General features: G+C 41.6%; 1 protein-coding gene across 1 annotated transcript; it reads right to left on the bottom strand.

Annotated features, from left to right (window-relative positions):
• Nucleotides 1-12,222, bottom strand: Npc2 (NPC intracellular cholesterol transporter 2). Its single transcript, XM_020163546.2, has 4 exons — nucleotides 12,055-12,222; nucleotides 5,779-5,886; nucleotides 3,690-3,862; nucleotides 1-734 (listed from the first exon to the last, which is right to left on the bottom strand). The coding sequence occupies exons 1-4, from the start codon at nucleotides 12,134-12,136 to the stop codon at nucleotides 648-650; spliced, it is 450 nt and encodes a 149-aa protein (XP_020019135.1). The 5' UTR covers nucleotides 12,137-12,222; the 3' UTR covers nucleotides 1-647.
• Between the last annotated feature and the right edge of the window lie 140 nt (nucleotides 12,223-12,362).

The raw sequence follows: 12,362 nt of genomic DNA, 5'->3' as shown, positions 1-12,362 counted from the left end.
TGCTGATCAACTGTTGCCTTTAATGAAAACCATCTAAGACAGAACAAAAGACATGAGACAATCACACAGAACCAGCTACCCAGAGCTGAATTTCTGCCATAGAAATCCCCTCTCTAACCAATCTCTGGATACCAGTGATGAACTGTTGAAGCAATGGGGCTGGAGGTGCTGTCAAGGGTCAGGAGACTTGGTTGCCAGATGCACTGGACTCAGTGAGGCACTTAAGAGATGAGGAACCTATAGAAATAACATCCCAGCTACAGAAGTGGTTTGGAAGACACCCTTTTCATGATGAGAACCAATAACCTTTGGTCAAGTTATGTAATACCCCTAAGCAACCTCCTTCTGGTCCTATCTGGTTGGGCCTTCCTTAATGCAACAGCAAATAACAAGGGAAACAGTTAAACCAATCTCTCAGTCTCACTCTCTTCCTTCATTTAGCCTTTTTACAAAGAATATTACAAAGGCAACATTCTGAGTTCTTAAGAAACACAGTCTTAGAAACTTTTGGCATCTGAGAGGCATAAAACAGAAGTCTTGCAATTCCTTTCATCTTATGGCACTGATTCAGCAGGTCTAGTTTCTCTTCCATTTCCTCCTCTCCCTCCATACATGCCCCCTCACTCCTTTGTGGGCATCAAATAGCTCTAGCTTTTGATCTGTATTGGGATTCTCCAGCAGAAGAGATTTTGTAGTTTGTCATCCTCAAGTTTCCACTCCACCACCACTTTTACCTAGAGAAAGAGATGAGAATTGGGAACATGAACTAGGACTTGTCCTTAATCCATAATTGGCTTAACCATGTATCCTAAGATAAATTATAACAAACTACCTAATTCCTCACACTTTTCTTCTTAAATCATGCCATCATGAAGCTTGCTTAAGATATGGGCACCACTTGTGTCCTTAAACTTAGAAGAGTGATCCAAGTTATACCTATTGGTGCTAGCAATATCATATATTCAGTCAATGTATCAAATGTATGTACTTTTTGAGACAGGGTCTTGCTATGTAGCCTAGACTGGCCTCAAACTCAAGGTGCTCCTGCCCTAGCCTCCAGAGTACTAGAATTATAGGCATTTGCCACCACACCTGGTTATCAAATATAATTTCTAAAGCATTTTTTTGGTTTTTGTTTCTTTCACTATTGATTTGTCTAAAGCATTCTTTTTTTTTTTTGACATAGGGTTTTAATGTAGCTCTGGTTGGTCTGGAACTTGCTATGTAGTCACCTGGTTATCAAACATAATTTCTAAAGCATTTTTTTGGTTTTTGTTTCTTTCACTATTGATTTGTCTAAAGCATTCTTTTTTTTTTTTTGAGATAGGGTTTTAATGTAGCTCTGGTTGGTCTGGAACTTGCTATGTAGTCCAGGCCGGCCTTGAATTCTTGATCCTCCTGCCCTGGGCTCCTAAATGATGGGATTACAGGTTTGTACTACCTTATCAGGCCTCTAAAGCATTCTTTTCTCTCTTAGATTTGGCATATAAATAAACGCTTATAAGAATAATTTTATTTACTTATTTTTTTAGGTAGTACTGGGGTTTGAACTCAGGGCCTCATGTATGCTAGGCAGGTACTCCACCACTTGAGCCATTCCACCAGCCCAAGAATAATAATTTTATATTGAAATAATTTCTCAAATATTTGGCAATCTGATCTAGTCTTTTCTAACTATAAACATGAGCTGCAGAAAGTAAAAAACTTAGATTCTTAGCAAAGTTTGTTGGCTAGAAATGAAAATGTCTAAGAACAAAGGATAGTCCAAAGAAGCTTATCTTATTTCTTTATTTTGGGGACTGAACTCAGGGTCTTAATGAATACATTAAAGTCTATAATAATGCTTTCTTTTGTTTATTTAGGAATCTAATATCTCCTTTTCTTTATTTCTTTTTTGTGATACTGGGATTTTGAACTCAGGGCTGGTGTTCTACCACTTGAAACATGCCTCCAGCCCAAAGAAGTTTGCAAACTGTCTGAGTAACTTTAAGGACAACCACCCCTTTGTAGCAATTAACTTTCTTAAACTGTTTTCTGATTATATACCCGAATAGAGATCTCTGCCTTGATTTGTTACATTCAAACTATGAGCTAGCCCTTCTAATTCCTAACTCACAACCACTTCACAGATTCTTTCTTATGTGGACATTAACTTACTTGTCATTAGTTACTACCTCTCTTTTGTACACAAATGTTTCTTTACAATGTAGCCTTTGAGTTACAATGACTCAGCATCTTGAAACTTGCTTTGTAAATATTTCAAGACTATTATAAATTAACTACTGATTTACTTAGGGTTTAAAATCACAGTTTGAAATTAAATGTAATTTATTTAAGATACAGTAGCTACCATATATTAGGTACCTACTCTGAATCAGGTCTGACTAGACACTGTATACATAACTGAGGTTCTGAAGTACCCATGAGTTGGGTGCCGGTAATCCTAGCTGCTCAGGAGGAAAAGATCGGGAGAATATATGTTTGAGGCCAACCCCACCAAATAGTTTGAGAGACCCTATCTCAAAAATACCCAATACATGCACACAAAAGAAAATACCCAACACAAAACAGGGCTGCAGAGTGGTTCAAGTAGTAGAGTACCTGCCTAGCAAGCAAGAGGCCCTGAGTTCAAACCCCAGTACCACCCCCTAAAAAAGTGTCCACGATTGCATGGAGATCCTGCTAATTCATCTACAAACCTGTCTCTGATCTTTAGGGTTTCCAACAGCCCTTATGCATAGATACCTTGTATGTGAGTCTCTTTAGAATGCTCACTAATTACTTGTTTTTTTTTTCCTAGAAAATAAATGACCAGATTACACCTGGTTCTACCAGATTTCCTTTCAAAAAACATAGCTCTTTTTCTTCATAGAAAAAAGGGCTGGAGGCATGGCTCAAGCAGTAGAGGGCCTGACTAGAAAGCTCGAAGCCCTGAGTTCAAACCCCAGTACTGCCAAAAAAGAAAAGAAAAAGATAAAGAAGTAATCCCTTTACTTCTTCCAATCTTAACATGATTCATATCTTTAGTACAGGCCCACTCTAGACCCACCTACTTAAAAGTGCTTGGCAGAAAAAGGAATAGATAAAGTAGGGATGATCAGAAGTAAAGGTGGAGTTTAGAGAGGGAAGGAAGAAAGGAGAGGTATCATTGTGTCATTGTCACTCAAATGTTGCTCTCTGCTATGGTGCTAACAAACTCCTGCTTTCTTGTTAAGAGATTGATAGAGGGCTGGGGATATAGCTCACCTGTCTAGAAAGTACAAGGCCCTATCTGGTACCTGCCTAAAATCTTTTAAGAATTACAAGACCCAGTTCTAAACCTAGAACGTAAAGTTTCTTGGTAGAGTAGACTCTGTCCACATTGCATAACATCTGAGGATCAAATTTCTTCATCTGTAAGACAGAGATAATATTACTTCAAGCTCAGGACTTCATGAGGATCAACTGAAATGTTATGTTAAAACAGCTCCTACTGGCCCCAGCTAACAATTAGGCCACAGTAACAGAACAAAGGCACACAATAAAAAGTATCTGCCTATTTAACACTCAAACCTATCTTCTCTCCTTCAGGCTTTGCTGCTTCATCAGAGATAATAGGCCCTTAACCCCAGTCTGTGCTTCCTTCCTTCTGCCCTCAGATTTCTATCCCAGATCTAAGGCCTCTTGTGTCCTCAGAAAGTGTCACTTACGGAGGGGTATTCACTCTTCACTGGCAGTTTATTCAGGTAACTATAGGTCTTGTCTTTTTGGATGGGGCAGCTGATGCCACTCTTACAACCATCAGGCTCAGGAATGGGAAAGGGAACTGGGACACCAAACAGGATGCCGTGCACTGAGGCTGTGCTGTTTTTAGACTGAGTACCTAGGAGGAAAAAAAGAATCAGAAGAGTGAAGAAAATAGCATATCTGCAAACTCTAAATCAAATCTTCAAATATATTCTCAAACACTAGCATGGTTATACTAGTAAATCAAAAAACTGCACTTCACAATACCTAGGGTCTACATCTCTGTGCAGCTGTGTTTAGTACCTAGCATGGTACAAACAATCAACAGGAACTGTTTCCTTTGCTTCTAACCCCTCTTTGTTCTCTATTGCCTTTCATGGGTTCTCAGGAGAATCAGAGGTATCTGGAAAAATAACTCCATTGAATAAGGCCTCCGGTTTTTCACAGTAAGCTTTCTGTTTACTTTAAATTAGTTTCTGTCAAAGTGTATTGTATTTCTTTATTGAATGATTTACTGTGGTAGTGCGATTGAGCCTATGGCCTAGCCCCGCCTCCCCAGCCTTTGTGTTTTAAATACCAAGGTCAGTGACAACAGTGAAAGGAAACCCTTTAGATACCTGGGTAAGATTAAAAAGACAACCATTTCTTGGTAGCCTTTACCCTCAATATTGTAAGATGGAAAGGTATTGCACAATTAGGGCAACTAGAGCTATGAGCTGTTAGGGTATTTTGGAGATCCAGAATATTGGCTCTGTTTTATTCTTTCTGTCTGGGTTAGGGAAGACTTTTGTTTAGCAGGCTTTTTAAAACAAAAACAAAACCAAACAATACAAGGACCAGGGTATATTCCAGGAAAGAAAACAGGGAGCTTATGTTTCGAGCAGTCTTTATGAATAAGCGATGACAGGAACTTTCAGGTATTTTATTAGCCTGTCCCGTTTAGTTCAATAGGAATGAAAATGAGGGAATGATTCAAGGTTGCTGCTCAATCCAGAAATAAAGATTCCTTTTTTGAGACAGGGTCTCACTATGTAGCCCAGGCTACATAATTCACAATCCTCCTGCTTTCCAAGTGCCAGAAATAAAGATTTCACATTTTCTGGATTCGTGGGAATCTGAAGGTGATCAATGTGGTACAAGAAAACAACCCAAGTTCCCATACTATTTCTTCACATCAAAGGAGAAAGTTCAGAATTGTTTTCTGGGTCCCCAGTGGGTTCCCTAAACCTTATTACTGCTGTTATATACTAACTGCAACTTCATTTCCAGTTAGATGTAGACTTAAGGGATGAAAGGTAGAGTTCTTGAAATAACATTTTGGAGTTCTGAAGTTTATAGAAGTTTGTACTAACACTTGTAGTCCGTAGCCAGAAGTGACATTCTCACAAAAGCCTGCTGTGTGCTATGGGTCAAAAGCCAATGGACACAGGGAAATCATTCTACTTGCCTTGCCTTTTCTTTCTTCTTTTTTTTTTCTTCCCTCCCCTTCTCCTTCCCCTCTTTCCTCCCTCCTTCCTCTCTCTTTCCCTTTCTTCCTTTCTGGTGCTGGAGATTGAGCCCAGTGTCTCACGCATGCTACGTATACACTGTAACATTGAGCCACACCCTCCAGATCCTGTCCCGTTCCCCCCCCCCCCCCTCCGCCCCGCCCAGTACTGGGACTTGAACAGGCTAGGCAGGCCCTTTATCACTTGCTCCACACCTCCCAGTTCTTTTTGCTTTGGTTATTTTTGAAATAGGGTCTTCCATTTTTGCTTGGGGGCAGTCTGGACTCTGACCCACTATTGTTTATGCTTCCTCTCCTATTATGTATGCTTCCCTCATACAAAGATGACAGAAGCATGCCACCAAGCCCAGCTTTTTTCTTTTTGTTGAAATGGGTCTCACTAACTTCTGCCCAGGCTGGCGTTATGGAACCACTATGAAAATGGTGTCTAAGGGCATAGTGAATCCTAGTTTTGCACACATTGGCAAAAAGTGACAGAATTCCCTGACTGCCAATACCCCCCCACCCAACATGAATGGAAGTTAAGAGCTACAAGTTTTACTCACTGCTGGTGAAGGTGACATTGACAGTATAAGACAGGCCTTTGTCCAGTTCACATGGCTGGGTAGGGCATGGGCTCACATTTACCTCCTTTATAACTCCAACAGTAGAACCTGCAAAAAAAGGAAGAAAGAAAAATGACTTGGAATAGGAGGAAAAACACACCACAGAGGCCCTCTACTGCCTATTAGGAACATGCTGTCCTCCCCCAATTATGGTACACCTGTTTCTCTTCTGATGGCTTTCCTGGAATCTTTAAGACAATGTGCAATTAAAAGTGAGAATCTGCTGGGCACTGGTGGCTCACATCCGTAACCCTAAAATACCCATCACAAAAAAGGGCTGGCAAGTGGTAGAGCTACTGCCTAGCAAGTGCTAGGCTCTGAGCTCAAACCCCTGTACTGTTCCCCCCAACGAAAAAAAAAAGTGAGAATCTTAGTCAGATACCTGTGGCTCCCACCTGTATTCCTGGCTACTTGAGAGGATGAGGAGGAGATGATGACCTTGGTTTGAGGTCAATCTGGGCAAAACAGTTTGAGAGATCCCATCTTCAAAATTACCAAAGCAAAATGGACTGGAGGCGTGGCTTAAGTGGTAGAGCATCTGTTTCATGAGCATCTGCTTTGCAAGTGCTGAGTTCAAACCCCCAATCCCACCAAAAAAAACAAAAAAACCCCAAGAATCTTGGTTTATCTTACTGCTAAGATGACATCTTATAAATCAAACAAAAAGGGAGCTAGCTGATTTCTTTGTGAAGAGAAAGTATTTGTCAAACTAATATCCATGTTCACAAAAAATTATATTAAAAGATTAAATTACAAATCTAAATGCACCTTGATTTGTCTTGTATGCTTTGTGTGTGTATGGGGTGCTGGGGATTGAACCCAGGACCTTGGCTTCCAATTTTTTTTTAGTGGTACTGGGGATGGAACTCAGGGCCTCATGCTTGTTAGGCAGACAATGTACCACCACTTGAGCCACTCTATCAGCCCTTGGCTTGCATTCTTAATAGTAAGGGGTCACAGTTTAAACTTGCCTCACAAATTTTGCCTCAATCTTCCTTTGAATGAAAACACTCATTTTCTAGCAAAGAGATAAGCATGTAAATATGATGAAAGTTCTTCACTATGGGGAAAATAACTGCATTTTATGCAAATATAGCTAGAAGGCAAACCTGGTGCTTGAAACTGCATTCTACAAGACCAACAGCTGCTTTAAGGAGTCTGTTATTTGTTGGAAAGTCTGCCAAAACTCGGGAAAAGATAAAGATCATGGCTCTAAGAATTGGCCTGCTGAGCCATTAATTTTTTGGCCCTTAGGAAATTATACATTGGTAGCAAGGATAAGGGAAAGCTGAAGCACCAAGAAATTCCTGATTGAGAACTATATGAGGATTCTTGATGAAGATACAGACTTAAACTCAACCAGAAAAGCTTTCAGGTTTCTTGATTCAGTATTTCCTCCTTGCCCCTCAGAACTATTCTCTTTTTATCTTAGAGGTTCAACCCTCATATCCTTTGTGATTTTCAGTGATTGAAGTACCTTTTGTCCAGATTTTATAACCTTCCCTAAATTCTTGGCAAACTCTTTGCCTAGTTCTCTTTCTTCTTGTTGTTTGCAAAGTAGTGACAGAGTTTTATTGAGGGTGTGAGAGAATAAGCAGGAAAGTACATTCTCCATGGGGATGTGGTGAAAGATAGGGAGTGGACTGTGAGCAGGACAGCTTAAGAGCAGCACCTATAACTCAAGAGCTGTATTCTATCTTCCTGAAATTTCTTCATTCTTTTGCCCCAGCCTAGCTTCTAAAGAAATAAGCAACACTACTAAAGGTATAGGTAAAACAATACATGTTAGAATACCTAGTCTTAGCTTTTTAAATGAGTGCTTCTAGAAGCCTGCTTATGGAACTGAAGAGGAACCACCATCTTAAACTTCAACAGACAGATGACCTGAATAGAGGAACTAACTACCTACTATCCAATGGATGGAAGGGATGAATTAAGAGAGGGGCTACTTCCATTTTTGAACTGGGAACTGCACCATCTCCACAGAGCTTCTGACTTCTTCATATTCTTTAAGGTAAGAAATCTAAAAGGCTCACTTAGGAGTCAACAAATAATTTAGTTCCAAAAATAACAGTAACTCAAATCTTGAGTAAGTCATCAGGATCTTGATTTTTTTTCCCCAAAATCAGAGGGATGAAGAGGACAGAGGCCAAGGTCTTCAACAAACAAAAAACTTTAGGCCCAAGTTAGACTTTACTCCAAACAGGGCTGATTCACATCACCAAGATGGGCAGATGGCAAGTTGCATTATCTGGTACCAGTTAACAGCTGGTGGTACCTGATTCTAAGATTTCTTTTCCTCTGAAGTTATCAGGGAAATCCATCCCAACATAGAATTTTAGAGCAGTACACATGTGGCAGCAGTGGTAGGTAAGTCATAGTACTACCATTTCCACTTGCCATCTTGAGACTACCTGCTCCCAATACATCCTCATCTTTCAATCATGCCTGGGTGACTTTCCAAATCAATGGTCCCTAAACTTGACCATATATTCCTAGCAAAGAGAAAAAAAAAATTTTTTCAGGGTGGGAAGTGGTGGGTAATGGGATTTTTTTGTGTTGAGTTTTTTTCAATGGTGGCTCATGTATCATTTGCCCAGGATCCTCATGATCTCTGCCTCTCAAGTAGCTAGGATTACAGGTGTGAGCCACCAGCGACGGCCAAAGAGAACAATTTTAAGCACACTTCTGCAATGTATAGATGTATACTCTACTTTAGAAACTTATGTTCTCTAATGTAAGCATTTGAGGCAGGGAGTATTTTTCTTTTCTCTTTCTCTCTTTTTTTTTTTAAATCTCATTCTAACCAAGAACAAAAGTACTCTGTGTACACCATTTGAAAAATCCCACTTTCCTGTCCAGGCCCCCGAAACTGAACAGCTGAATGGGAAATGAGTGAAAGGCCTGGTAACACTGCTTGTGACAGGGTACATTAAGTGCTACCATTGAGTCGCTGTCATTGTGGGGCTTGGAACTCACTACTGCCATTACTTAATGTGTAACCTCAAGGCAATGTACTTAACATCTGGGGATAATAACTGTACCTACCTGCAGGGTACGTGAGCTAACACACACCCACAGCTCTTAGACAAGGTTCTAGAACATAGTGGTGCTAGCTAAGTGTTTACTGTGATTATCATCATATCTGGATTCAGTCCATTAATTTAATTTAGAACAGTTGCTCCTGGGTTGGTTAGCAAGTCCCCTTCTAACACCAAAGCTGAGTCTGTCACATCAAATATACTTTGTGGACAGAAATGATGTTTGCAGCAAATAGAATGGACTCTGTCTCAAAACTAGAGCACATGTAGACAGCAGGCAAAATGCAGGTTGACAGAACATTACCTGCCACATGATCACCAGATAGCTCAGTACTGTTAAAGTATGACATGAACTAAGAAGCACACATAGGTGTACTTTGCTTTCTCTCTGTGTGCCTGCCCTAGGGCAGAGGAGTCTCTTAGCTACCTTTACATCACATTGCTCAGCTGCTCCAGCTAGGTCTGTAAATAACACCAGCTTGCTTCTCCTTCATAGCAAAAGTTCTCAAACTGTATACTCTCAGCATCCTAAACAGTTTCTGAAGCACTCTCACTCCATCTATCTCATCTTCAGTGGACAGGAAAAAAAAAGCTGTTGAAAATCAGTGCTCATGTTAAGGCTTTCTTTGTCCAGCTTCTACCTGCTTCTTTCAGCACTAGCTCACATGATCTAATAGGCCTGAAGTAAAGGGTAGAAGCTGTAGCTCTTTTGTCTAGTTTTTCGCTGACAGGAGGTTCTTGAACTTCCAATGTCAACAGAAAACTCCTCAGTTCTAACTTGCAAACACTGCAAAACTAGTTTGGTCCCACTTCTCACTTGAGGAAATTCTACCCCAGAGGAAGGTAGGTGTAGAGTGGAATGCAAAATCTTTTGATCTGTGTGCCAAAGTTTTTACATTGTATTTCTCAATTCAAAAGTAAACCAAAAATCTGTGATGGGAACCTTCCTTCCTTTTAAGAAGTTCTTTCCATAGGTGAATACCTGCTTCTTCTTCTTCTCTTTTTTTTTAAACTCTTCTCAAATGAATAGTTTGCAGATTTATTTTAGTTCCTTTTTTTTTTTAAATATTACCATTGAAATGCAAAGTGGCCCATAAAGCCCCACCAGTGTCCCACTGCTTACCAGCTGTGAGATTGTGGGCAAGCTACTCTGTGTTTTAGTCCCCTCTTCTATAAAACAGATTATGAGAACTGAGTTAACACAACTAAGTGTCTTCACTCAAATGCTGACATGTAGTTTAATGGAGGGAAAGTAGTTTGAAACAATAGTAGCGTCTTTCAAGTGCCAGTGTCTAGTTCAGTGGAACAGCATCTCAATAGGCCAGCAATCTTTATTCCTTAATCAATCCTGTTCCAAAACCCCACCTTTGCTTTTACCTCAACCTGAGGGGGGGCTTTTTGTTTGTTTTCTTTTACAGAAGCAGGGGGTGTTGGAACTCAAGGCTTCACGCTTGCAAAGCAGGTACTCTACTGCCTAAGTCACACCTCCAGTCCATTTTGCTCTGGTTATTTGGAGATGGAGTCTTGTGAGCTATTTGCATGGGCTGGTCTCGAACTTGATCATCTGGATCTCAGCCTCTGAAGTAGCTAGGATTACAGGTGTGAGCCACAGGTTCAGGATTCAACATGAGTTTTGATCACATAGTGGAAAGAGTAAGTAATTCTTCATTTCTTTTTTCAGCAAATATTTATCAAACAGTTATTTTTACTTGGGCACTATATACAAAGGACCAAACTTATTTTGGTTCCCCATTTTATTGTGACTGTAGGAAGATTACCTGGACCTCAATGATTCATATAGTCATTTAATCTGTTTCCTTTCCACTCACATATTTTAGTTTCATGTTGCTTTCTTTGATCACTGCACCTCCACCTTCCAACAGAATTGTTCCAGTTCTCCAACAATTAACTCTATGGATTTCTACACCCTGTTGTAGGAATCAACAGATTCCAACCACAGCATTAAGAGGGAGTTAGGTGTCACAAGGTATTAGAAATATGAGTTTTACAGGAGGAAAAACTGATTCAGAATCACAAGATTAGCTGAGCGCTGGTGGCTCATGCCTGTAATCCTAGCTACTCAGGAGGCAGATATCAGGAGGATCACAGTTGAAAGCCAGGCAGGGCAAACAGTTGGAGTGACCCTATCTCAAAAAAAAGCTGGCAGAGCAGCTCAAGGTGTAGGCCCTGAGTTCAGGCCCCAGTATTGCAAAAAAAAAAACCAGACAAGATTCCATAACCCAAAGGAAACCCTATTTTGCAATAGAATAAATCATGAAAATGAAAAGGAGAACTGACTTTTGACTTGTCAGCAAGAGACGTTAAAAAAAAAACAAACAAAAAAAAAACAAAGAAAATGGAGGCAGAGATCAGGAGGATAGAGGTTCAATGCCAGCCAGCCCCGGCAAATAGTTCGAGAGACCCTAGCTCGAAAATACTCATCACAAAAAAGGGCTGGCAGGGTGGCTTACAGTGTAGGCCCTGAGTTCAAACACCTGTACCGCAAAAAAAAAAAAAAAAAAAAAAAAACCAAAAAACCCCCCAAAAACCAAAGGAAGTGTGTGTGTGTACGTGTGTGAGAAAGATGGGTTTAACCAAGATACATGGCATAAATAAGGGCAAGGTCCTGAGTTCAATCCCCAGTAGCGCCCCACGTCCTCCCAAAAAGGTTATGCACCCCTTCCCTAAACTCAAGTGTTGCATACAGACCTTCTAATGTCACGTCTGCTCAATTTGTGTGTGTGTGTGTGTGTGTGTGTGTGTGTGTGTGTGTGTATGTGTGTGTTTGTTGTTTTGTTTTTGAGTCGGGATCTCGCCATCTAATTTAGGCCGCCTTTGAATTTGGGATCCTTCTGCCTCTGCCTCCCAAGTGCTGGGATTACAGACTGCACCACCATGCCCGTCTTCATGGCCGCCCTACAAACTTTAGAGAACTTCAACAAAAGACCCACTTCAGGAATGAATGCACAAGCACCCCAAAAACACGCGTTGCAAGGAAAACGACAAAGTTGTGCGAGGTCTGGTGCCACCAGGTGGGCCGGCACCTTCTCACCCAAACCAGCCCCCTCGGCCCGGGGTCCAAGGAACCCGCCCAATCCAACCCGGGGGTCTCGGCGCATGACGCCGGGAGGGCTCCTCCGACCGTGCGGGAACCTCGGGCGGGCCTGGCGCTCACCGCAGTCCTTGAAGTGCACGGGCTCCGCCCGGGCGACGGCGAACAACGCCAGGAACAGGAACACGGCGGCCGGGAAACGCATCGCAGACAAGGAGGCTCCAAAGCTCGACGAAGGAAGAGCGGCCGCCGCGGTCACAAGATAAACTTGTCTGGGCGGGGCGGCGGGGAGGAGCCCAGTCAGGAGACCTGTCACCAGCCACCACCGCCGAGATCCGCCCGCGCCCCGCCTCTGGCTCCCGAGCCGGGCCTGAAGCCTGCAGGCTCTCTCCGCCCATCTTGTCCGCTGAGAGGCCGAGTCCACCCACGTA

Source organism: Castor canadensis, chromosome 3 (assembly GCF_047511655.1).
Source record: "Castor canadensis chromosome 3, mCasCan1.hap1v2, whole genome shotgun sequence".
NCBI lineage: Eukaryota > Metazoa > Chordata > Mammalia > Rodentia > Castoridae > Castor > Castor canadensis.
This window is presented reverse-complemented; position numbering and strand designations above follow the sequence as displayed.

Bases quoted from the DNA above. Each gene is read 5' to 3' on its own strand.
- Npc2 (XM_020163546.2), bottom strand. From the start codon at position 12,136: ATGCGTTTCCCGGCCGCCGTGTTCCTGTTCCTGGCGTTGTTCGCCGTC. The intron at 5,887-12,054 runs GTGAGCGCCAGG...CTTTTTTTGCAG, and splicing joins CGTGCACTTCAAGGACTGCG to GTTCTACTGTTGGAGTTATA. The intron at 3,863-5,778 runs GTGAGTAAAACT...TTTTCCTCCTAG, and splicing joins CAATGTCACCTTCACCAGCA to GTACTCAGTCTAAAAACAGC.